This window comes from Hyperolius riggenbachi, chromosome 8 (genome assembly GCF_040937935.1).
Source record: "Hyperolius riggenbachi isolate aHypRig1 chromosome 8, aHypRig1.pri, whole genome shotgun sequence".
In the NCBI taxonomy this organism is placed as follows: Eukaryota; Metazoa; Chordata; class Amphibia; order Anura; family Hyperoliidae; genus Hyperolius; species Hyperolius riggenbachi.
Window position 1 is genome coordinate 228,219,659 of NC_090653.1, and position 26,973 is coordinate 228,246,631.

The 26,973-nt window shown below is 46.1% G+C and overlaps 1 protein-coding gene across 7 annotated transcripts in view; it reads left to right on the forward strand.

The window, feature by feature from the left end:
- The window catches only part of LOC137527620 (golgin subfamily B member 1-like), a 283,357-nt gene that overhangs the window by 175,451 nt on the left and 80,933 nt on the right, over positions 1-26,973 (forward strand). For 5 of the 7 annotated variants that reach the window (XM_068248254.1, XM_068248252.1, XM_068248255.1 and 2 more), the window contains one exon: positions 5,142-5,270. In XM_068248254.1, the coding sequence (XP_068104355.1) occupies positions 5,142-5,270 (129 nt within the window). Of the gene's footprint in view, positions 1-5,141; positions 5,271-26,973 lie in introns of those variants that run through there. The other 2 variants (XM_068248258.1, XM_068248257.1) reach the window with 2 other exon arrangements.

The window sequence follows — 26,973 nt, forward strand, 5'->3', positions numbered from 1 at the left end:
TGGATTACCCGGCTGGGTCTTTTAGCTTCTACAACTTTCTACTAATGATCGAAACAAATAATCTAAATAAATCACTGCATTAGCCATTATAAACACCTACGTGGGGTACTGCACTATTTTTTGTATTTATGTTCTCTGTTTACTGTTTTATTGTTGACCTAACTTTTTAAAATTAATTACAAATAAAATATTGAAAATAACTGAAAATAATTGAGGCTAAACTTGCTAGAAAGTAACGCACCAGTAACTGAGAGAACTTGTTGGAGGTACTCAAAATATAACTATCTTAAAGAGAACCCGAGGTGGGGTTCTTCTATCGCAATCCATATACAGAGGCTGGGTCTGTCTATAGAGCCCAGCCTCTGTTGCTAGTTAGTTTCTTTCAAAGCCCAATCCACCCCCACCCCCCCGCGCGCGCTGTCAGACCCCATAAAACACAGCTGCGCTGGCAACACGCAGTGTGTCGCAGCCGGCTGTGTTTAGCTCACTACTGTCATCTCGCCGCTCCCCCTCCTCCAGAATCGCTCCGGTCCCCGCCCACGTCCCTTCCATCGCCGCTAATTGGAGGGAAGGGACGCGGGCGGGGACCGGAGCAATTCAGCAGGCGGGGGAGCAGCCGAGACTGACAGTAGTGAGGTAAACACAGCCGCGTAGAGCGGCTGTGTTTTATGGGGTCTGACAGCGTGCAGGGGGGGCTTTGGAGGGAACTAACTAGCAACAGAGGCTGGGCTCTATAGACAGACCCAGCCTCTGTATATGGATTGCGATGGAAGAACCCCGCCTCGGGTTCTCTTTAAATCATAAGTTATAGGAGTTTGGATCGTACCTCCATAAATGGACAAACCATATGGGTAAAATTAGTTTTAATAATGCACAATTAAAACCAATTTTACCCATATGGTTTGTCTATTTTATGGAGGTAAGATCCAATTACTCCTATACCTTATGATTTAACCACTTAAGGTCCACGGTCTTTAACCCCCCCCCCCCCAGTGACCAGCCTATTTTTTACAATTTTTAGTGCCACTGCAGCTTTAAGGGCTCCCTGCAGGGCCGTACAACTCAGCACACAAGTGATCTCCCCCACCCACCACCACCCCTTTTCTGCCCACCAACGGAGCTTTCTATTGATGGGATATGATCGCTCCCAGGATGTTTATTTGTTTATATAATTATTTATTTCTTTTTTAATTTGCCTTTTTTTTTTTTTTTTTTAAATTCCTCCCTCCACCTGCCAGCCAACCGGCGCAATCGGCTGTTATAGGCTACAGCCTATGACAGCGTTTTGCTTCCCTGCCGCTCAGAGGGACAGCCGTGTCACACGGCTCTCCCCAGTACATCGCTGTCATAGATCGCAGCGTTGTACCATGTAAATAAAACAGTCTCCTAGCGGCGATCACCGCTGGGAGGCAGATGAGCGGAGCTCCGTCATTCAAGCAGGGATGCGCGTGCGATCCCCTGCATTCTCCGCTACCTAGGACTTCACGCCAATTGTCGTTGAGTGGTCCTGAGGCTGGAGTGGACGTTAAGAGGTTAAGATAGTGTTATTTTGGACGCCTCTGACAAGTTCTCTCAGCTATTGGTGCATTAGTTTCAAGCAAGTTTAGCCTGAATTAATTTCAGTTATTTTCTGTATTTTTTGATGTAATCCTTATGATTTACAAGTTCTCTCAGTTGCAGTCCAACCCTTCGGGGGAGTATATGGTACACCACGTGTCCAAATACCTTAGGAGAGCGACCGACCAGTACCGAACGGGAACAGTTAATTTCCTGCAGGCTCTATCTGTGGTTGCAGGAGTGCAACCCACCCTTGTGAGTGTATCCTACTCAATCTAACTTTACCAAACGGTACTGCACCATCCAGCTTCTGGTTTCTATCATTACAGAACCTTGGCGGTTGGAATCTCAACCACCAGGAAACATTCCATTTTCCGAATGCACCAGTATATATGCTTTAGATTGCACAGCTTGCCTGAATTATATCAGGTCAAGGCCTATGGTTAAGTAGAAAATTCCTGTAAAGTGCAAATTTTACAGACCCAGGAAATGGAAGCTATTGGCGGCTGTCTAAATGATCATCAGCTGTTGTATTTCATTTACTAGATGTCTTTTCCTGCCTGTGTTAGTGAAGATTGGCATGTTACAAGAATTTTATACTAAGCACTATTTAGGTCTTCCGCAAGTAAAATTTCACTCGCCCCCTCCAACCCTTAAAGGGAACCGAGCACAATTTTTAGCAGCTAGGGCATCTCAATAACACATTTAAAATTAATGCTAACCATGTGGGTCATTAATAAAAAAAAACTTCCATTTACCTCTTCTTTTACATTTAAAAGTTTAGCAGAGGCTTTTATTACCCAACTTCTGCAGACAGCAGGGCCTGCCTGACCCGTAGGATTTTCAAGCAGAAAAAGATTTATGTAATTATTTTATTGCACACATTAGCAGAGAGCAAACAAAAGCTTTTATAAGTGGGGTGGGGAAATAGGACTCTGTGCTTCAAAGAGTTTAGAGAAGTCACATGCTATCTTCACACCTGCCCCTGGATAAATAAGGGCAGCTAGAAAGCAAGGGAGGAACATGGCAGCTCCTATAGCTATTAGAGACCAGGAGAAGCTGCAGGGACAAAAATGGTGCTTGGTTCCCTTTTACGTGTCTGTAGCTTTTTTTTTTCCCCAATGACCAGGTCAGTGTGCAGAGGAGCAGAGTATCTATTTGAGAGATGGGATAGTTTACAGTTAGACAAATGATTCTAACCACTTCCTGCAAAGGGAGACCAATACTCATGAACAGCTCTAGAACAGTCTTGCGTATGGCACTGCAACACATCATTGTTAGAACATTTTAAGGTTTCTTTACACTGGAAGCTCACAAAGGTTAAGGTTCTCTCACTCTGTTGTCTTGGAATTTGCTATACATTTTGTTCGTCATGTTAAATTTAATAGTGCAATTACTATGGTCACCAATTCTGTATTCTGTACCAACATCTATATTTGTATATACTATTGCCTGTATTATGTGCCCCATGTTTGTTTCTTACTCTGTACAGTGCTACAGAACACGTTGGTGCTTTATAAATCAATATTAGCAATATGAAGATTATCTGGTGAGGATTATTTTTTTTCTTCTATGGGATGCTGGCATTACAGTGTAAAAACTAAAGGTAACATTTAACAAGGCAAATTTTAATATCAGGCCAACAAGTGAATACAAATACCGGTAGTATAAAGAAGCAAAGTAGTGAACAGAATAGTCATTTAAACCATGTCAGATAACCAACAGTTATGTTCTCCTAAATGACAACTGAAGTGAGAGGTATATGGAGGTTTTTGCTCTGGCTGAGACACATTTGCACTGTATTTGTTCTGAAGAGGTGGGCAGGGACAAAAGAAATGCATTGCCAAGTATATATTTAAGTTCGTAATTTACTATACGAATTTGTCTTCATTGAAGTAAACCACCTCACATTTTCCATTTTAGCTTAACCACTTACCGACCGCCTAACGCCCATAGGCGTCGGCAGGTCGTTAGTGGTATAGCATGGAAACGGCCGCTCGAGCGGCCTTTCCATGCCAGTTCATGGAGGCTGTCTCCGTGAACAGCCGGAGAGCCGCCGATCGCGGCTCGCCAGCGAACTGTAAACAGGCGGGGAAGAAATCCCCGCTGTTTACATCACACGGCGCTGCTGCGCAGCAGCGCCGTGACGTAAATTGGAGATCCTGGCATCTGATTGGCCGGGGATCGCCGGCATATGATAGGCTGAAGCCTATCCTTCAATGCGCAGGACGGAAATCCATCCTGCGCAGCCCATGGAGGGAGGGGAGGTAAGGGGAAGGAGGGAGCGCCGAAAACGCTGCGTAGGGGGGCTTTGAAGAACCCCCGCCCGCAGATCACAAACAGCCTTCGGCGATCAGACCCCCCCAGCAGGACATCCCCCTAGTGGGGAAAAAAGGGGGGGGGAGTCTGATCGCCAAGGCTCAATCCTGATCGGTGCTGCAGGCTGGAGAGCCCACACAGCACCAATCACTGCAGAAAGCCCTGGTCCTTAAGTGGTTAAACACAATTTTATCATACCTTGGGCACTTCTTTGCCCCTTTGTGTTACACTATGTTGGACTCTCTCTAGAGTCTATTCAAGTAAAATTTCACTCACCCCCTCCACCCCTTCATGTTTCTAGCATTTCCCCAATGACCAAGTTAACATGCAGGAAAGGAGAGTGGAGAAAAACAGATACCCACCTAAGGTGGGGGAAGGCTATGGGTCCTATAGAACCTTCCCGTTCCTCTCCTAGTCCCTGCATTCCACAGCTGGTTCCCCGTTAGCAGTCTCCAGCTGATGGGTCAGAAACTGCTCTCTTCCACTGTGGTAGGCTTCAGAAGTCTTTAGGAGCCTGAGTGCTTCCGAAGCCTCCTGCGGTGGGTGATTTGAACGGAGGAGCCTGCAGTGGAATGAGGGGACAAGGAGAGGAACGGGAAGGTTCTATAGGATCCACAGCCTACCCTCTCCTTAGGTAAGTATGTGGTGTTTTTGTTTGTTTAGGAATCGCTGCAGACTCACTTTAGCTTGCCCGTATAGCCATCCTATCCAGATCCTTCTGCAATATGCCACTATCTCCCTGTGTGTTGGTAGCTATACAACTTTGTATCCTCTGAAAAAACTGCAACATTTTTACTGCAATACTTTCTACTTTATCTACTAGGTCGTTATTAAATAAATTGGAAGACTACTGAACCTAATCCTTACCCCTGTGGGATCCTCACTGCTAACAGTCACTCATTTTGAATATGATCCATTGACCTGAACGCTTTTTGCTTTCAGTCCAATAGCCAGTTCCTTAATGCACAGAGATTCTTTCCCAGTCCTTGCACCCCCAACTTCTGTACCAGACTGTTGTGGAGTACAGTATCAAGTATATCACATCTACAGCATTCCCAATATCCACATTAGATTCTTTCTCTGAACAGCTTGTCCTTCATTTGCAAGGTCAGTTCCCAGAAATGGAGAGTCAGTTTGCAGACTTGGTTGAACAAAGTAACTAAAAAGACAGATTTTCTAAGTTTACTTATTTCACAGTTATTTGACTGACAATGTATAACTCTCTTTTTTGGTTTTGTTTTTTTCTTTTTCCATCGGGGGTGCAGGGAGAAAACCAGCTTCAATCACTGAGCCAAAAATATGACTTCTTGCGACAAGAGGCACCAGAGATCATGAGGGAGCTACAAGACCTCCAGCAGGATCTGAAGAACCTTCCTCCATACAACAGCAGCTGGGTAAGTGAAGGCATGAAATTTCTGAATCTTTTCCCAGGTAAAATGGGTAACACATTCAACCCTAGGAAAGAATCCACCTAGTGCAAATGAAGACATTTACGGTATCTATGATATCAAGTATCTTTCCTTTAAAAACCGTTTTCTTGTGGATTGTAGTTATTATTACACATGGTTTATTCCAAGTTGCCAATATAGTGTACAATACAGCATTATTATTAAAGGACATGTCAGAGCTCCTAAAAAAAAAAATGACTTCTACTTACCTGGGTCTTCCTCCAACCCCTGGCAGCCGATTTGTCTGTCACTGCAGCTCCCCTTCCAGCTGGTGGTCCGGGGTCCTCTCCGTTTGCAATGGTGACCTCGCCAGGTCAGGATCTTCTGCAGACGAATCCCATCAGCCGTGCTATGCACGGCTATGGGATTCGCAGCCTCCCGCACAACTTCGGATGGGAATGCCGGTCGAATTGCTAGAGCAAGCGATTCTGCCGGCGGCGCTATTACTCCCTATGGCAGAGTTTGCCTGTGGGGAAACTCTGCCGATTCGGCGCGCATACCGCACCAGTGGAAATGGGCCTCTAATACTTTCAGCCATAAACCCTGAACAAGCATATGCAGATCAGGTGCTTCTGACACTATTGTGAGTTCTGACTGGATTAGCTGAATGCTTGTTTCTGATGTTATGCAGCCAAATAGACCAGCAGGGCTGCTAGGAAACTAGTATTGTTAAAAAGTAAATAAATGTGGCAGTCTCCACATCATTCTCACATTGGGTTCAATTCAAAGCCATGCAAAGAAACATTGCAAGTTGTGCTGGTGCTAACTGCAGTTATTAAAAAAACGACATACCATGTGGTGTGAAGGTGGTGGGTGCTAGGTGGTGCGTGCCTGATGGTCGTTTCACACAACAGCAACGCTTCTTCCGAGGCTAAACCACAATTGGTATAAATCACTGCTGTTGCATGAAACAGTCGCCAGGCACATCCCACCTAGCACCCACCGCCTTCACGTTACAGGGGTATGTTGTTTTTTATTGATTTCAGTTACTGTATATACTCGAGTATAAGCCTAGGGTAGCACCAGCACAACTAGCAGTGTTGCTTTGCATGGCTTGAAGGTTTGGCTTATGAATAAATCGTTAAGCAGTGCCGGATTCTCTGTCTCTTTTACGTGCATTAATTGACCGGCCCATGTATGTCTTGAGCATGCAATGACCATAATGTGGTGAAGCTTTGGTCATATTTAAAGTGAACCAGGCATGAGAGTTCTATGGAGGTTGCCATATTTATTTCCTTTTAAACAATACCAGTTGCCTGGCAGCCCTGCTGATGTAATTGGCTGCAGTAGTGTCTGAACTACACCAGAAACAAGCATGCAGCTAATCTTGGCAATTCTGACAATAATGTCGGAAACACCTGATCTGCATATGCTTGTTCAGGGTCTATAGCTGTAAGTAATAGAGGCAGAGGATCTGCAGGGCAGCCAGGCAACTGGTATTGAAAAAAATATGGCAGCCTCCATATCACACTTACCTCGGGTTTACTTGAATCTCTTTCTGGGCACCTTTTCCAAGTGTGTACAACTATGCCAAGGTCCACCAACAGCTTATTGGTTATGAAAAATGCTGGAAAACCAAGCCTAAGGGCCCATTCACACTAGAGCGTTTTGCCGTGATTTTGTCAAAACGCTCAAACGCTAGCGCTTTTTAAAAGCACTAGTGCAATGAAACCCTATGGGCCCGTTCTTACTTGGGCGATTTTCGCTAATTGGCCAAAAACGCGAACGCATCGCCTGCACCATTTTCAAGCGATTTCCCGGCGATTGCGTTTCAGTGCTGTAGAAGCGCTAAACGCGATTGCGGAAAAATCGCCGCAGTGTTCATTGATTTTTTTTTTTCCGTGGGAAATCACGGGAAAATCACTCCCGCAAAACGCTGTCAAAAATCGCTGGCTTTTTTAGTGTGAATGGGCCCTAATTGCTATTGTTATACACTACTACTTGTGGTGGCTGGATAGTGTAATGGTTAAGGGCTCTGCCTCTGATGTAGGAGTCCTGGGTTCAAATCCTGGCTCTTCCTACTCAGTAAGCTGCACCTATTCAGTAAGGAGTTCATTGGACAAGTCTCCCTAACACTGCTACTGCCTACTGAGTGCGCTCTTGTGGCTGCCTCGCAAGCGCTTTGAGTCCGACAGGAGAAAAGCGCTATACAAAAAAAGGAACTATTATTATTATTATTACTACAGGTGCCCTTAGCTTGTTCCCACTTATCCAGCAGAACATGCTGATTGTCACAGAGCCGGACAGATCATTCTAGTATGATAATCTGTTAGGTTTTTATTGTCTCCTTTTTAACAGAAACTGTTTTTAATAAACTGAGATTTTTTTTAGAGTTTGGTTGAATTTACCTAGATCTTCGTGCACAGAAGTTATTTTCTCACAGTGCCAGCAGAGGGCGCTTGAGAGAATCCTGCTGTATTGAACAATGGGAGTTGAGTTCTAGGTGTGGCTTTTACTTTAGCTATGAAATCCATCCTTCTTATCTTGCACTGTTATGAATGATTGTAGTTTAAACCAGCATGCAAGAAAAAAAAGACATCTGTGAATGTTTTTATTTTATTTGAATGTTTCAGATAGGATTTTTAGAACATATTCTAGCTGTGTAGAACACTTCAACCATCAGTGCATAGTGTTTTTTATATGGGTCTTGGAAAACGTGGTATACGCTACTGGATGTACAGCAAGCAATCTATATTGATTGGGAATGCCGATCGTTCCATCAGTCAGATTGCAACAGATATCTGATTTAAGACCATTGGAATATTGCCGGCTTCGTATTCTTCAATGCAGTACAAGATTGTGAAGGAAATCATTGCATACCCCTCCCCTGCACTTGATTGATAAAAGAACACCTTTTCTTGATCCGAGTTTGATCGTCTTAGTCAAAATCTGCAAAGGCCATGTTTTAATAGGCTTTCATTTCATTGAATATTTTTATGAAAGCAACCTATAAGCTAGAGGCCTGCATGGGTCTACTTTTTTAGACCTGCAGTCCCGCTATTCGCACCCGACCCGCTTTGGGCTTTCTAATGCAGCCATAAGGAGCAGGCGGCAAGGAGCTGTTAGTTACCGGTCTGGAGGGCTGGATTGGCTTCTCCTCTTCCTCCATTCAGGGTGCGTTTCCACTTGTGCGGCGCGATATGCTCGCGGAAAACGCGTCAACGAATCCGCATACGGTAGCGGATTCGTTGACGTTTTCATGCGGATTTTCACGGGGAATCGTTTATGATTTTAACAACGCGATTTTAACCATGTCAATGCCGGCAAGCATTGACATGGGTTTTTAAACGAAATCGCACGCGGAAACGCCGGGAAAACCGCAAGACTCAAGTGCTTGCGGTTTTCCTATTTAGTTACATGACCGAGGATTTGCGTGCGGGTGTGCGGCGTGCGAATTCTGACGGCTTTGCTGTGCAGATTTTTTCTGCAGAGCGAGCCGCACAGAATTCCTGACAAGTGGAAACGGCGCCATCCACTTGTATTGGTTGAGCGAATCTGCATGCAGGAAACGCATGCAGATTCGCTCTAGTGGAAACGTACCCTCATGGTGGTGCTGTTCACTCGACATCCTCTTCTGGCCTCAGTCATTCATTTAAAGTGTACCTGAAGTGATCCATGACATGATGAGATAAGCCTATACGCATATAGTACTAGCCTTACTAAGAAATTATCTGAATTCGCTTTCTGTTTTCCAGTACAGCAAGAGTTAAAAAAAACCTGAGTTGTTTTCTATGCTAAAGAGCTTGTCTGAGCTTGTTGAACAGCTTGTTGAATTCAGTTCAGTTTTCTGAAAAATAAATAGAAACTGAAAACCTCTTATCAGTTGGGGAGAGGATGAGATGATATGTGTTTTAGAGGAGGAAAGCTAGTTCAAAGAATCATTACCTCTAAAAAAAATTTCAACTTAAGACAGTCTGAGGCAATCCTAAAATAAAGCTATAAAACTGAATATGAAAATATGAGACACTCTTCAATACGACAGTGAAACACACATTATTTTATGTCCGGTACCAATAGGGATTGGCTGATGCCGGATAAGTGTAACTCTTGTTGCTTGAGAGTCTGTTAAAAATAGAGCTAGCTAAAAATCGTACTATACTCCACACTGTATACGGTACTTACCATAAACTCTGTAAGTGTTGAAAGACAGTTGTTAAAAAACAGGTAAGAAGTAGAGGCTCAACCTAATGTAACACGTTTAGTATAGTGTAAGGTTAGATTTATGCATCCTGCAAGGCCAGGATTTTTTTACTGGTTGCTTGAGAAATCTGGAACAGAACCAAAAATGTGTATCATGTCACCCATTACTCTACAGCCTCTGATGCACTTACCAATCCCTCCAACATTCCGATAAACCAGTCAGAAAGGAATCCAATATCAGCAGAATAAGACTATGTATATTGACTCTAAGGTTGCCATATTTATCAAAGTGCCTGCAATTCTCTCCCAGGCCTCCACCCAATCCTCAGCGTTCTTGAAATCGTGGCGATCTCATTCCCAGCTTTGAACCCAAACATGCTTAAAGCGGCTGCATTAAGAAAGCGTATAGTTCCAAGATCAGCCCTTGAGCAGAGGGGATTATTATTACAAATATGCTCAGAGCTAGTTATTTGAACTAGAAGCCCAGTTTCTTTCTCCTTAAAGGGAAGGTTCAAGCAAAATAAAAAAATGAGTTTCACTTACCTGGGGATTCTCCCAGCCCCATGCAGCCATCCTGTGCCCTCGTAGTCACTCACTGCTGCTCCAGTCCCCCGCTGGCAGCTTGGCGACCTCGGAGGTCGGCGGGACGCATTGAGTACATTTTTACGCATTCCCGCTAGTGCAGGAACATTAACACATACATTTTTACGCGTTACTGGTTCAATGCGTAATTTTTTACGCAATGAACCAGTAATGCGTAAAAATGTATGTGTTAATGTTCCTGCACTAGCAGGAATGCGTAAAAATGTACGCAATGCGTCCCGCCGACCTCCGAGGTCGCCAAGCTGCCAGCGAGGGACTGGAGCAGCAGTGAGTGACTACGAGGGCACAGGATGGCTGCATGGGGCTGGGAGAAGCCCCAGGTAAGTGAAACTCATTTTTTTATTTTGCTTGGACATTTCCTTTAACAAAAAATGCCATCCAATGTCAAACTTAACAAAGTGGACCATGGGCAAATAACAATTTTTCCTAATTTCACACCTTTTCAATAAAATGCCCTTTATACCAACATCAAGCAAGAAAATACAAAAATACTCTAAACAAGTTATTTTAAAGAGAAGATGAAAACTTCTAGGAGACAACTCAAAAGAAACATTTAATTGAATAAGGGCCAGTGTCTCTGTGAATGGGATTTAATGCTTCTCTTGAAGATCTGCCCGACTTCTATTAAAGTGGACCTAAACTCTTGCACTGGAGACAGAAATCCACCCTTTGTGTATTTAGAGAGAATTACCGGTCTAATCAGGGCTGGACTGAGGCAGAGGCGGGAGAGACTCCAGACTTAGGGAGCAGTGTAGAAGGGGGCGCACAACTCGCTCGGCTATAATTACTTTATTGTGCTTTAAGCCGAGAGAAATAATAAAAGGAGATATATGGCAGTGACTATAAGCCAGATAATTAGAGATTAAGGTGGTTAGGGGCCCTGGGGAACCTCTTATTCTAATAGCAATCATTATGTGTTGGCTGAGGTGGGAGGGATGGAGGGGGCCCACTTTGGTGTCTCAGCCTTGGGTGCTGGAGGACACTGTCCCTGCTCTGTGTCTAATTATCCCTTATCTGGCAGTATTCACAAGTGTAATATGAGCTTTCAGCTCTGTGCCATGAATGTGCTTACTTCTGTGCTAATATGTAAACATGGGAGGTTAACTCTGTCTATGCTCCCATGAAACCACTTTAACTGTTGCCCACAACATATGGTAACCCGGAATTAATGTGAATTAATGTGGGTATAACCCACCATGAGAAAGCTGTAGGCTTGTTGTAAGCTGGTAAACCATTTTGTTTCTGACTGGGAGCAGGGTAGAGCGGTTGAAATGATCTGCGCACAAAATATAGAGCTGCAATCCCTAGGGCAATGTCTTCCTTAGCACAGAGCCATCACCTGACACCCCACTGCTTCTAGTGGAGCGCAGGGAAGAAATTGGCAGGGGCAGCTCTGTGTTCACAGGAGAAGACTGGCTGGTCTCCTATCCCAACTCCTTCTTGACTACCTCACAAGGAATATGCAAAAATTGAGGGAGAGTTAGCGGGCACTCGGGGTAGGTAGGTCAAAAACACCCAGAACACTATGTGCTCAGGACAAATGTAGAGCAGCAAGTTCAACAAAAAAGTAGCATGAAGAAGATCCGGCACTATAGTGTTTAATACAGCAACAATAAGTAGACAGTGGCATAAAAAAGATGGTCATGATGAACATAGCAGAGCATAACATCCAAGCATAATGGCAAACAATGGCGGTGGTGCCAAAAAAAGTGTGTCTGACTTGGTACCTGGGTGTGGGTGGGAGGCAGCGGTGGTGGGTGCCAGAGGGTGCACGGCCCGACGACCGTTTCGCGTGGCTTACGCCAAGCTTTCTCTAAGGTGCAGGTGCAACAAATGCTGGAAGAGCGGCGGGGCATTTAAAGCGTGTTGGAAGAATACTTCCGGTCCGCCGCAGTTGGATCCGCCCCTACTGGAACTGCTGGCCAGAAATGGCCAGTCCCCAGCTGAGCATAGTGGAACGCATAAAGTGACGCATGCGCTGTCGCATGTACGCGTCAAGGTGACGTCCGCTCACGCTAGTTAGCTCGCAAGCGTCACTGGTGGGGGCGGGAACAATACCGCAAGGACAGTCGCGTGCACGCGTCAAGATGACGTGCGTGCACGCTAACTAATCCTAACCCACTTCAGCCTTTACGGCACACGGGGCTGCTGTGACGCGCTCAAATCGCGTGCCTGATAGAAACCATAACAACCTCGGTGTTGCCAAAACAGATGGAGACATCGAGGGGAGGCAACTAGTAGTGGATGCACTCCAAGTAGATGGGTGGACCATTTCCACCAAGGACTGAAGCACAATGCATAAATGCTGAGCTGCAGGGTATGGCAGAGCCAGGGAGGGGAAGAGGAGGATAACAAGTGATACCCAAGAAGAAAAGAGTGGAAGGTGGTGAGGTGTGAGTGGGGAATAACAAGGATGAAGAAGGGAAAAGAAGAGGGGAGGGGTGCTTGGATACACCAAGTAGAAGAGAGGCTGCAGATCGCAGAACGGCCACCAAGTGGAGAGACAGACAATCCCTCAAGCGGCCCATCCTCCTTAATAGAACAAATTTATTGATTCGTTGATTTAAATTTTAATTTAATATGATTCCGTTAAAAACCATCACATAATGTTGGTAAGAGGAACATAGATAAAAAAATAGAGGAAAAGGAACCGCTGAAGGATTGTAAGGGCAACAAGAAGCGACCTAGGGAGAATGTACAGGGGTTCATAAAAGGAACACGAAGAACCCCTGGAAGAATGATCAGGGGTCAAGAAAACAGGCCAGATCTACATAGTCGTTAAGACCCAAGGAACCCATTGCATCAGTGCGTAGGATCCAATGCGCCTCTTGTCTGAGCAATAATTTTTTCCTGTCGCCTCCTCTACGGGGGGCATCACAGGACTCAATGCAAGCAAATGACAAGAGATTGGGATTGCTTTGGTGAACAGTTGACATGTGTTCAACAATCCTTGGGCACCCTTTGTTTTTGGGAAGCAAGCGTATGTGCTCCAGGATGCGTTCCTTCACCATCCTGGTGGTTTTGCCAATGTAGAATCTGTGGCATGGGCACCACAGAGCGTACACAACAAATTTAGTTCTACAGGTGGCAAAAAATGTGATGTTGTGTTGCACTGGGCCTAAAGTAAAAGACTTGCCAGTTCTCATGAACCGGCAGGCTTTACAGAAGCCGCATCTATGGTTGCCTATGGAAGCAAAATCGCTCAGCCAAGTGCGTTGTGGATGCTCGCGAAAATCACTATGCACCAAAAGATCACCAATAGTTGGTGCTTTCTTAAAGGTGATTAGGGGTTGAGGAGGTAGAATACTTTTAAGAGTCGGGTCTTCCAAGAGAAGAGACCAATTTCTACTGAAGGCCCATTTGATTTGATTGGCCATAGGGGAAAAGTCAAACGAGAAAACCCCTGACTGTTTAGTTGTGTTATCTCGCCTTCTCCTCTTGATAAGGTCTGGTCTTTCCTTAACAAGGGCCCTATTAATGGCCAGATCAAGATTTTTTGCTTCATATCCTCGAATGAGGAGTCTTTGTTTCAATTCTTCTGCCTGTTGGAGGAAGTCTTGAAGTGTGCTATTATTCCTGCGGAGTCGCAGGAATTGGCCGTAGGGGAGAGAGGTGATAACGTGCTGAGGGTGGTAGCTTTTGCTATGTAAGATGGTATTGGAGGAGGTAGGTTTACGATAACCCTTTGTAACAATTTTCCCATCTGAAATGGCCAGTTCCAGATCAAGAAAGCTGACCTTGTCAACTGACCATTCCATAGTGAAGAGCATGTTGACGTCATTACAGTTTAAATACTCCAAAAAGCCTTGCAAAAGTGGAATACCACCCGACCAAAAGATCAAGACATCGTCCACGTACCTGGACCACATCCTCAAAGCCGAGCGATAAGGATTATTGGGGGAATGAATGTAAAGTTCTTCCCATGCCCCTAAAAACAGGTTGGCATAGGTACAAGCGACCGGAGTCCCCATCGCTGTACCGGAGACCTGCTGGTACCAAGCGTCCCCAAATAAAAAGGCGTTATGGGAAAGAATGAATTCCAAACATTCGCACACAAACGCATTGTAAGAAGCATCCTTTGCAGTGTATCTGTCAAGGAACATCCTCACGGCACTGATACCATCAGCATGTGGGATTCTACTATAGAGGCTAGTGACATCAATGGTCACCAACAGGTCTCCCTCAAACCACGATGAGGACTCAAGGCCCTCCAGCACATCTATGGTGTCTCCAAGATGTGAGGGGACATGAAGAAGTAAAGGCCGGAGGATGTGGTCCAGGTACCTGGAAAGTCTCTCCGTGACCGCCCCCAGGCCTGAAACAATTGGTCGGCCTGGGGGATCGGTCAGGGATTTATGGATCTTAGGAAGGCAGTACCAGACGGGTTTAACTGGAAAAGCAGGGAGAAGGTTGTTAGCTAATGCATGAGTGAGGAAGCCTTGTTCGGCTCCTCTCCTCAACAGTGATCTCAGAGCAGAGTGGTACATTGTGGTAGGATCTTTTTTCAGTGGTTTGTAAATGGAAGTGTCAGACAGCTGTCTCTCAGCTTCCATTTTGTATCTCTCTGTAGACAAGATCACCACTGATCCTCCTTTGTCTGCTTTGCGAATAGTGAGGTCGGGACGTTTCCTCAACCACCGCAAAGCATTACTCTCTACCGGGGATAAGTTGGGGGCTGACGTGGGGTAGAGTAGGGCCTTAATTTCATTATCAATTTGTTTTTCGAATTGGTCAATGCATGAGCCTGCTTGTGTCGGGAAAGGCATAATGGACCTACAAGGCCTGAACTTTGTGTCCTCAGTTACCGGTACATCAACCAGTGCTGATTCTACCAAAAGTTCGTTCAGAGCTGTAATTTCGCCAAGTTGAATTTCTTTCAATGAGCCTGTAGGGCTAAACCCTAGAGTTCCTACAGAAGTTAGATCAACTTTTTCAGAACTTCTCAGTAATAGCGTATCTTCTGTATTCATTTTCCCGAAGTGATGTTGCATATTGAGTTTCCTCACTCCTTTATAGAGGTCGACCTTGAAACGGGAGTAGTCAAATTGTTGTGTCAAGGAGAAACTTAGGCCCTTATTAAGGAGGCTCTCGACTCCATCAGGTAGATCAACTGTTGTCAAATTAATTACATTAGTTTTGATGTTGGAAGGCATTTCGATTAATGGATCGTTTTCCTCTTCTTGCCCCTGCCTCTTGGTTTGTCTTCCCAGGTGACTCTTTTGTCTCTTTCTCCCTCTTCCTCGTCTGGTGCGCCGCCTAAAGGGGCACCTGAAGGGTTTGCTGGAGGCTGCTTCTTGGGGTTACGTTTGGGACGCGGTTTAGGTACGTCCTCTCCGCTGGATTCAGAGTCTGTGGTCCAATATCCCCTAGGTTTTTTAGGTGTATTGGGTTTACCTCTAGGGCCGAGGCCAAGGGGCTGTGCCCATGAAAAGACTCTCCCAAATTTGTAATCTTCTTTGTCACGGAGAAGTTTGTGCAATTTCCGTGCTTTGATATTATCTTGTACTGTTGCTAATTTCTTATCAATTTTGTCAATTGAATCTTTAAATTGCTTCTCGGTCACTAATTTCTTGAATTCCGCTTTATTCTCTGCGATTGCACTTGTCAACAGATCTAATTCGACTTTGCTTCTATTTAGAACAATATCTTGTAGGCGGGCTGCATGCTCCAAAAATTCCTGCTTCCAAGTCTCAACGAATTTCGGGTCCTGCCTATATTCAGACGGTTCCTGGTACCTCCTGAAACCCCTGGCCACCAATTGCTCTCCCTTATATCTCTCCAACGTGGTGACCGTCCAAAAAACGCCCACCTCTCTCTCACATAGCCTCCTCAGATTTTGTTCCAGCACCTTGGCACCCACTGTGTTATTAGAACCGCTTGACCCTCCAGAGTTTGTGAAAAAACTGGTAAGGTCAGACCTCCCAGCTGTTACGTGGTCACCGTGGACCGAAGCTGACTGATCAGCAATGTCCAAATCTTCGAGAGGGATGTCCTCTTCAGTATCGGACATATCCGGTGCTCACGCCGAAAGGCAAAAGTCAATGCAAAAATTGAGGGAGAGTTAGCGGGCACTCGGGGTAGGTAGGTCAAAAACACCCAGAACACTATGTGCTCAGGACAAATGTAGAGCAGCAAGTTCAACAAAAAAGTAGCATGAAGAAGATCCGGCACTATAGTGTTTAATACAGCAACAATAAGTAGACAGTGGCATAAAAAAGATGGTCATGATGAACATAGCAGAGCATAACATCCAAGCATAATGGCAAACAATGGCGGTGGTGCCAAAAAAAGTGTGTCTGACTTGGTACCTGGGTGTGGGTGGGAGGCAGCGGTGGTGGGTGCCAGAGGGTGCACGGCCCGACGACCGTTTCGCGTGGCTTACGCCAAGCTTTCTCTAAGGTGCAGGTGCAACAAATGCTGGAAGAGCGGCGGGGCATTTAAAGCGTGTTGGAAGAATACTTCCGGTCCGCCGCAGTTGGATCCGCCCCTACTGGAACTGCTGGCCAGAAATGGCCAGTCCCCAGCTGAGCATAGTGGAACGCATAAAGTGACGCATGCGCTGTCGCATGTACGCGTCAAGGTGACGTCCGCTCACGCTAGTTAGCTCGCAAGCGTCACTGGTGGGGGCGGGAACAATACCGCAAGGACAGTCGCGTGCACGCGTCAAGATGACGTGCGTGCACGCTAACTAATCCTAACCCACTTCAGCCTTTACGGCACACGGAGCTGCTGTGACGCGCTCAAATCGCGTGCCTGATAGAAACCATAACAACCTCGGTGTTGCCAAAACAGATGGAGACATCGAGGGGAGGCAACTAGTAGTGGATGCACTCCAAGTAGATGGGTGGACCATTTCCACCAAGGACTGAAGCACAATGCATAAATGCTGAGCTGCAGGGTATGGCAGAGCCAGGGAGGGGAAGAGGAGGATAACAAGTGATACCCAAGAAGAAAAGAGTGGAAGGTGGTGAGGTGTGAGTGGGGAATAACAAGGATGAAGAAGGGAAAAGAAGAGGGGAGGGGTGCTTGGATACACCAAGTAGAAGAGAGGCTGCAGATCGCAGAACGGCCACCAAGTGGAGAGAGACAGACAATCCCTCAAGCGGCCCATCCTCCTTAATAGAACAAATTTATTGATTCGTTGATTTAAATTTTAATTTAATATGATTCCGTTAAAAACCATCACATAATGTTGGTAAGAGGAACATAGATAAAAAAATAGAGGAAAAGGAACCGCTGAAGGATTGTAAGGGCAACAAGAAGCGACCTAGGGAGAATGTACAGGGGTTCATAAAAGGAACACGAAAAGAACCCCTGGAAGAATGATCAGGGGTCAAGAAAACAGGCCAGATCTACATAGTCGTTAAGACCCAAGGAACCCATTGCATCAGTGCGTAGGATCCAATGCGCCTCTTGTCTGAGCAATAATTTTTTCCTGTCGCCTCCTCTACGGGGGGCATCACAGGACTCAATGCAAGCAAATGACAAGAGATTGGGATTGCTTTGGTGAACAGTTGACATGTGTTCAACAATCCTTGGGCACCCTTTGTTTTTGGGAAGCAAGCGTATGTGCTCCAGGATGCGTTCCTTCACCATCCTGGTGGTTTTGCCAATGTAGAATCTGTGGCATGGGCACCACAGAGCGTACACAACAAATTTAGTTCTACAGGTGGCAAAAAATGTGATGTTGTGTTGCACTGGGCCTAAAGTAAAAGACTTGCCAGTTCTCATGAACCGGCAGGCTTTACAGAAGCCGCATCTATGGTTGCCTATGGAAGCAAAATCGCTCAGCCAAGTGCGTTGTGGATGCTCGCGAAAATCACTATGCACCAAAAGATCACCAATAGTTGGTGCTTTCTTAAAGGTGATTAGGGGTTGAGGAGGTAGAATACTTTTAAGAGTCGGGTCTTCCAAGAGAAGAGACCAATTTCTACTGAAGGCCCATTTGATTTGATTGGCCATAGGGGAAAAGTCAAACGAGAAAACCCCTGACTGTTTAGTTGTGTTATCTCGCCTTCTCCTCTTGATAAGGTCTGGTCTTTCCTTAACAAGGGCCCTATTAATGGCCAGATCAAGATTTTTTGCTTCATATCCTCGAATGAGGAGTCTTTGTTTCAATTCTTCTGCCTGTTGGAGGAAGTCTTGAAGTGTGCTATTATTCCTGCGGAGTCGCAGGAATTGGCCGTAGGGGAGAGAGGTGATAACGTGCTGAGGGTGGTAGCTTTTGCTATGTAAGATGGTATTGGAGGAGGTAGGTTTACGATAACCCTTTGTAACAATTTTCCCATCTGAAATGGCCAGTTCCAGATCAAGAAAGCTGACCTTGTCAACTGACCATTCCATAGTGAAGAGCATGTTGACGTCATTACAGTTTAAATACTCCAAAAAGCCTTGCAAAAGTGGAATACCACCCGACCAAAAGATCAAGACATCGTCCACGTACCTGGACCACATCCTCAAAGCCGAGCGATAAGGATTATTGGGGGAATGAATGTAAAGTTCTTCCCATGCCCCTAAAAACAGGTTGGCATAGGTACAAGCGACCGGAGTCCCCATCGCTGTACCGGAGACCTGCTGGTACCAAGCGTCCCCAAATAAAAAGGCGTTATGGGAAAGAATGAATTCCAAACATTCGCACACAAACGCATTGTAAGAAGCATCCTTTGCAGTGTATCTGTCAAGGAACATCCTCACGGCACTGATACCATCAGCATGTGGGATTCTACTATAGAGGCTAGTGACATCAATGGTCACCAACAGGTCTCCCTCAAACCACGATGAGGACTCAAGGCCCTCCAGCACATCTATGGTGTCTCCAAGATGTGAGGGGACATGAAGAAGTAAAGGCCGGAGGATGTGGTCCAGGTACCTGGAAAGTCTCTCCGTGACCGCCCCCAGGCCTGAAACAATTGGTCGGCCTGGGGGATCGGTCAGGGATTTATGGATCTTAGGAAGGCAGTACCAGACGGGTTTAACTGGAAAAGCAGGGAGAAGGTTGTTAGCTAATGCATGAGTGAGGAAGCCTTGTTCGGCTCCTCTCCTCAACAGTGATCTCAGAGCAGAGTGGTACATTGTGGTAGGATCTTTTTTCAGTGGTTTGTAAATGGAAGTGTCAGACAGCTGTCTCTCAGCTTCCATTTTGTATCTCTCTGTAGACAAGATCACCACTGATCCTCCTTTGTCTGCTTTGCGAATAGTGAGGTCGGGACGTTTCCTCAACCACCGCAAAGCATTACTCTCTACCGGGGATAAGTTGGGGGCTGACGTGGGGTAGAGTAGGGCCTTAATTTCATTATCAATTTGTTTTTCGAATTGGTCAATGCATGAGCCTGCTTGTGTCGGGAAAGGCATAATGGACCTACAAGGCCTGAACTTTGTGTCCTCAGTTACCGGTACATCAACCAGTGCTGATTCTACCAAAAGTTCGTTCAGAGCTGTAATTTCGCCAAGTTGAATTTCTTTCAATGAGCCTGTAGGGCTAAACCCTAGAGTTCCTACAGAAGTTAGATCAACTTTTTCAGAACTTCTCAGTAATAGCGTATCTTCTGTATTCATTTTCCCGAAGTGATGTTGCATATTGAGTTTCCTCACTCCTTTATAGAGGTCGACCTTGAAACGGGAGTAGTCAAATTGTTGTGTCAAGGAGAAACTTAGGCCCTTATTAAGGAGGCTCTCGACTCCATCAGGTAGATCAACTGTTGTCAAATTAATTACATTAGTTTTGATGTTGGAAGGCATTTCGATTAATGGATCGTTTTCCTCTTCTTGCCCCTGCCTCTTGGTTTGTCTTCCCAGGAAACTCTTTTGTTTCTTTCTCCCTCTTCCTCGTCTGGTGCGCCGCCTAAAGGGGCACCTGAAGGGTTTGCTGGAGGCTGCTTCTTGGGGTTACGTTTGGGACGCGGTTTAGGTACGTCCTCTCCGCTGGATTCAGAGTCTGTGGTCCAATATCCCCTAGGTTTTTTAGGTGTATTGGGTTTACCTCTAGGGCCGAGGCCAAGGGGCTGTGCCCATGAAAAGACTCTCCCAAATTTGTAATCTTCTTTGTCACGGAGAAGTTTGTGCAATTTCCGTGCTTTGATATTATCTTGTACTGTTGCTAATTTCTTATCAATTTTGTCAATTGAATCCTTAAATTGCTTCTCGGTCACTAATTTCTTGAATTCCGCTTTATTCTCTGCGATTGCACTTGTCAACAGATCTAATTCGACTTTGCTTCTATTTAGAACAATATCTTGTAGGCGGGCTGCATGCTCCAAAAATTCCTGCTTCCAAGTCTCAACGAATTTCGGGTCCTGCCTATATTCAGACGGTTCCTGGTACCTCCTGAAACCCCTGGCCACCAATTGCTCTCCCTTATATCTCTCCAACGTGGTGACCGTCCAAAAAACGCCCACCTCTCTCTCACATAGCCTCCTCAGATTTTGTTCCAGCACCTTGGCACCCACTGTGTTATTAGAACCGCTTGACCCTCCAGAGTTTGTGAAAAAACTGGTAAGGTCAGACCTCCCAGCTGTTACGTGGTCACCGTGGACCGAAGCTGACTGATCAGCAATGTCCAAATCTTCGAGAGGGATGTCCTCTTCAGTATCGGACATATCCGGTGCTCACGCCGAAAGGCAAAAGTCAATGCAAAAATTGAGGGAGAGTTAGCGGGCACTCGGGGTAGGTAGGTCAAAAACACCCAGAACACTATGTGCTCAGGACAAATGTAGAGCAGCAAGTTCAACAAAAAAGTAGCATGAAGAAGATCCGGCACTATAGTGTTTAATACAGCAACAATAAGTAGACAGTGGCATAAAAAAGATGGTCATGATGAACATAGCAGAGCATAACATCCAAGCATAATGGCAAACAATGGCGGTGGTGCCAAAAAAAGTGTGTCTGACTTGGTACCTGGGTGTGGGTGGGAGGCAGCGGTGGTGGGTGCCAGAGGGTGCACGGCCCGACGACCGTTTCGCGTGGCTTACGCCAAGCTTTCTCTAAGGTGCAGGTGCAACAAATGCTGGAAGAGCGGCGGGGCATTTAAAGCGTGTTGGAAGAATACTTCCGGTCCGCCGCAGTTGGATCCGCCCCTACTGGAACTGCTGGCCAGAAATGGCCAGTCCCCAGCTGAGCATAGTGGAACGCATAAAGTGACGCATGCGCTGTCGCATGTACGCGTCAAGGTGACGTCCGCTCACGCTAGTTAGCTCGCAAGCGTCACTGGTGGGGGCGGGAACAATACCGCAAGGACAGTCGCGTGCACGCGTCAAGATGACGTGCGTGCACGCTAACTAATCCTAACCCACTTCAGCCTTTACGGCACACGGAGCTGCTGTGACGCGCTCAAATCGCGTGCCTGATAGAAACCATAACAACCTCGGTGTTGCCAAAACAGATGGAGACATCGAGGGGAGGCAACTAGTAGTGGATGCACTCCAAGTAGATGGGTGGGCCATTTCCACCAAGGACTGAAGCACAATGCATAAATGCTGAGCTGCAGGGTATGGCAGAGCCAGGGAGGGGAAGAGGAGGATAACAAGTGATACCCAAGAAGAAAAGAGTGGAAGGTGGTGAGGTGTGAGTGGGGAATAACAAGGATGAAGAAGGGAAAAGAAGAGGGGAGGGGTGCTTGGATACACCAAGTAGAAGAGAGGCTGCAGATCGCAGAACGGCCACCAAGTGGAGAGAGACAGACAATCCCTCAAGCGGCCCATCCTCCTTAATAGAACAAATTTATTGATTCGTTGATTTAAATTTTAATTTAATATGATTCCGTCACGGAGAGACTTTCCAGGTACCTGGACCACATCCTCCGGCCTTTACTTCTTCATGTCCCCTCACATCTTGGAGACACCATAGATGTGCTGGAGGGCCTTGAGTCCTCATCGTGGTTTGAGGGAGACCTGTTGGTGACCATTGATGTCACTAGCCTCTATAGTAGAATCCCACATGCTGATGGTATCAGTGCCGTGAGGATGTTCCTTGACAGATACACTGCAAAGGATGCTTCTTACAATGCGTTTGTGTGCGAATGTTTGGAATTCATTCTTTCCCATAACGCCTTTTTATTTGGGGACGCTTGGTACCAGCAGGTCTCCGGTACAGCGATGGGGACTCCGGTCGCTTGTACCTATGCCAACCTGTTTTTAGGGGCATGGGAAGAACTTTACATTCATTCCCCCAATAATCCTTATCGCTCGGCTTTGAGGATGTGGTCCAGGTACGTGGACGATGTCTTGATCTTTTGGTCGGGTGGTATTCCACTTTTGCAAGGCTTTTTGGAGTATTTAAACTGTAATGACGTCAACATGCTCTTCACTATGGAATGGTCAGTTGACAAGGTCAGCTTTCTTGATCTGGAACTGGCCATTTCAGATGGGAAAATTGTTACAAAGGGTTATCGTAAACCTACCTCCTCCAATACCATCTTACATAGCAAAAGCTACCACCCTCAGCACGTTATCACCTCTCTCCCCTACGGCCAATTCCTGCGACTCCGCAGGAATAATAGCACACTTCAAGACTTCCTCCAACAGGCAGAAGAATTGAAACAAAGACTCCTCATTCGAGGATATGAAGCAAAAAATCTTGATCTGGCCATTAATAGGGCCCTTGTTAAGGAAAGACCAGACCTTATCAAGAGGAGAAGGCGAGATAACACAACTAAACAGTCAGGGGTTTTCTCGTTTGACTTTTCCCCTATGGCCAATCAAATCAAATGGGCCTTCAGTAGAAATTGGTCTCTTCTCTTGGAAGACCCGACTCTTAAAAGTATTCTACCTCCTCAACCCCTAATCACCTTTAAGAAAGCACCAACTATTGGTGATCTTTTGGTGCATAGTGATTTTCGCGAGCATCCACAACGCACTTGGCTGAGCGATTTTGCTTCCATAGGCAACCATAGATGCGGCTTCTGTAAAGCCTGCCGGTTCATGAGAACTGGCAAGTCTTTTACTTTAGGCCCAGTGCAACACAACATCACATTTTTTGCCACCTGTAGAACTAAATTTGTTGTGTACGCTCTGTGGTGCCCATGCCACAGATTCTACATTGGCAAAACCACCAGGATGGTGAAGGAACGCATCCTGGAGCACATACGCTTGCTTCCCAAAAACAAAGGGTGCCCAAGGATTGTTGAACACATGTCAACTGTTCACCAAAGCAATCCCAATCTCTTGTCATTTGCTTGCATTGAGTCCTGTGATGCCCCCCGTAGAGGAGGCGACAGGAAAAAATTATTGCTCAGACAAGAGGCGCATTGGATCCTACGCACTGATGCAATGGGTTCCTTGGGTCTTAACGACTATGTAGATCTGGCCTGTTTTCTTGACCCCTGATCATTCTTCCAGGGGTTCTTCGTGTTCCTTTTATGAACCCCTGTACATTCTCCCTAGGTCGCTTCTTGTTGCCCTTACAATCCTTCAGCGGTTCCTTTTCCTCTATTTTTTTATCTATGTTCCTCTTACCAACATTATGTGATGGTTTTTAACGGAATCATATTAAATTAAAATTTAAATCAACGAATCAATAAATTTGTTCTATTAAGGAGGATGGGCCGCTTGAGGGATTGTCTGTCTCTCTCCACTTGGTGGCCGTTCTGCGATCTGCAGCCTCTCTTCTACTTGGTGTATCCAAGCACCCCTCCCCTCTTCTTTTCCCTTCTTCATCCTTGTTATTCCCCACTCACACCTCACCACCTTCCACTCTTTTCTTCTTGGGTATCACTTGTTATCCTCCTCTTCCCCTCCCTGGCTCTGCCATACCCTGCAGCTCAGCATTTATGCATTGTGCTTCAGTCCTTGGTGGAAATGGTCCACCCATCTACTTGGAGTGCATCCACTACTAGTTGCCTCCCCTCGATGTCTCCATCTGTTTTGGCAACACCGAGGTTGTTATGGTTTCTATCAGGCACGCGATTTGAGCGCGTCACAGCAGCTCCGTGTGCCGTAAAGGCTGAAGTGGGTTAGGATTAGTTAGCGTGCACGCACGTCATCTTGACGCGTGCACGCGACTGTCCTTGCGGTATTGTTCCCGCCCCCACCAGTGACGCTTGCGAGCTAACTAGCGTGAGCGGACGTCACCTTGACGCGTACATGCGACAGCGCATGCGTCACTTTATGCGTTCCACTATGCTCAGCTGGGGACTGGCCATTTCTGGCCAGCAGTTCCAGTAGGGGCGGATCCAACTGCGGCGGACCGGAAGTATTCTTCCAACACGCTTTAAATGCCCCGCCGCTCTTCCAGCATTTGTTGCACCTGCACCTTAGAGAAAGCTTGGCGTAAGCCACGCGAAACGGTCGTCGGGCCGTGCACCCTCTGGCACCCACCACCGCTGCCTCCCACCCACACCCAGGTACCAAGTCAGACACACTTTTTTTGGCACCACCGCCATTGTTTGCCATTATGCTTGGATGTTATGCTCTGCTATGTTCATCATGACCATCTTTTTTATGCCACTGTCTACTTATTGTTGCTGTATTAAACACTATAGTGCCGGATCTTCTTCATGCTACTTTTTTGTTGAACTTGCTGCTCTACATTTGTCCTGAGCACATAGTGTTCTGGGTGTTTTTGACCTACCTACCCCGAGTGCCCGCTAACTCTCCCTCAATTTTTGCATTGACTTTTGCCTTTCGGCGTGAGCACCGGATATGTCCGATACTGAAGAGGACATCCCTCTCGAAGATTTGGACATTGCTGATCAGTCAGCTTCGGTCCACGGTGACCACGTAACAGCTGGGAGGTCTGACCTTACCAGTTTTTTCACAAACTCTGGAGGGTCAAGCGGTTCTAATAACACAGTGGGTGCCAAGGTGCTGGAACAAAATCTGAGGAGGCTATGTGAGAGAGAGGTGGGCGTTTTTTGGACGGTCACCACGTTGGAGAGATATAAGGGAGAGCAATTGGTGGCCAGGGGTTTCAGGAGGTACCAGGAACCGTCTGAATATAGGCAGGACCCGAAATTCGTTGAGACTTGGAAGCAGGAATTTTTGGAGCATGCAGCCCGCCTACAAGATATTGTTCTAAATAGAAGCAAAGTCGAATTAGATCTGTTGACAAGTGCAATCGCAGAGAATAAAGCGGAATTCAAGAAATTAGTGACCGAGAAGCAATTTAAAGATTCAATTGACAAAATTGATAAGAAATTAGCAACAGTACAAGATAATATCAAAGCACGGAAATTGCACAAACTTCTCCGTGACAAAGAAGATTACAAATTTGGGAGAGTCTTTTCATGGGCACAGCCCCTTGGCCTCGGCCCTAGAGGTAAACCCAATACACCTAAAAAACCTAGGGGATATTGGACCACAGACTCTGAATCCAGCGGAGAGGACGTACCTAAACCGCGTCCCAAACGTAACCCCAAGAAGCAGCCTCCAGCAAACCCTTCAGGTGCCCCTTTAGGCGGCGCACCAGACGAGGAAGAGGGAGAAAGAAACAAAAGAGTTTCCTGGGAAGACAAACCAAGAGGCAGGGGCAAGAAGAGGAAAACGATCCATTAATCGAAATGCCTTCCAACATCAAAACTAATGTAATTAATTTGACAACAGTTGATCTACCTGATGGAGTCGAGAGCCTCCTTAATAAGGGCCTAAGTTTCTCCTTGACACAACAATTTGACTACTCCCGTTTCAAGGTCGACCTCTATAAAGGAGTGAGGAAACTCAATATGCAACATCACTTCGGGAAAATGAATACAGAAGATACGCTATTACTGAGAAGTTCTGAAAAAGTTGATCTAACTTCTGTAGGAACTCTAGGGTTTAGCCCTACAGGCTCATTGAAAGAAATTCAACTTGGCGAAATTACAGCTCTGAACGAACTTTTGGTAGAATCAGCACTGGTTGATGTACCGGTAACTGAGGACACAAAGTTCAGGCCTTGTAGGTCCATTATGCCTTTCCCGACACAAGCAGGCTCATGCATTGACCAATTCGAAAAACAAATTGATAATGAAATTAAGGCCCTACTCTACCCCACGTCAGCCCCCAACTTATCCCCGGTAGAGAGTAATGCTTTGCGGTGGTTGAGGAAACGTCCCGACCTCACTATTCGCAAAGCAGACAAAGGAGGATCAGTGGTGATCTTGTCTACAGAGAGATACAAAATGGAAGCTGAGAGACAGCTGTCTGACACTTCCATTTACAAACCACTGAAAAAAGATCCTACCACAATGTACCACTCTGCTCTGAGATCACTGTTGAGGAGAGGAGCCGAACAAGGCTTCCTCACTCATGCATTAGCTAACAACCTTCTCCCTGCTTTTCCAGTTAAACCCGTCTGGTACTGCCTTCCTAAGATCCATAAATCCCTGACCGATCCCCCAGGCCGACCAATTGTTTCAGGCCTGGGGGCGGTCACGGAGAGACTTTCCAGGTACCTGGACCACATCCTCCGGCCTTTACTTCTTCATGTCCCCTCACATCTTGGAGACACCATAGATGTGCTGGAGGGCCTTGAGTCCTCATCGTGGTTTGAGGGAGACCTGTTGGTGACCATTGATGTCACTAGCCTCTATAGTAGAATCCCACATGCTGATGGTATCAGTGCCGTGAGGATGTTCCTTGACAGATACACTGCAAAGGATGCTTCTTACAATGCGTTTGTGTGCGAATGTTTGGAATTCATTCTTTCCCATAACGCCTTTTTATTTGGGGACGCTTGGTACCAGCAGGTCTCCGGTACAGCGATGGGGACTCCGGTCGCTTGTACCTATGCCAACCTGTTTTTAGGGGCATGGGAAGAACTTTACATTCATTCCCCCAATAATCCTTATCGCTCGGCTTTGAGGATGTGGTCCAGGTACGTGGACGATGTCTTGATCTTTTGGTCGGGTGGTATTCCACTTTTGCAAGGCTTTTTGGAGTATTTAAACTGTAATGACGTCAACATGCTCTTCACTATGGAATGGTCAGTTGACAAG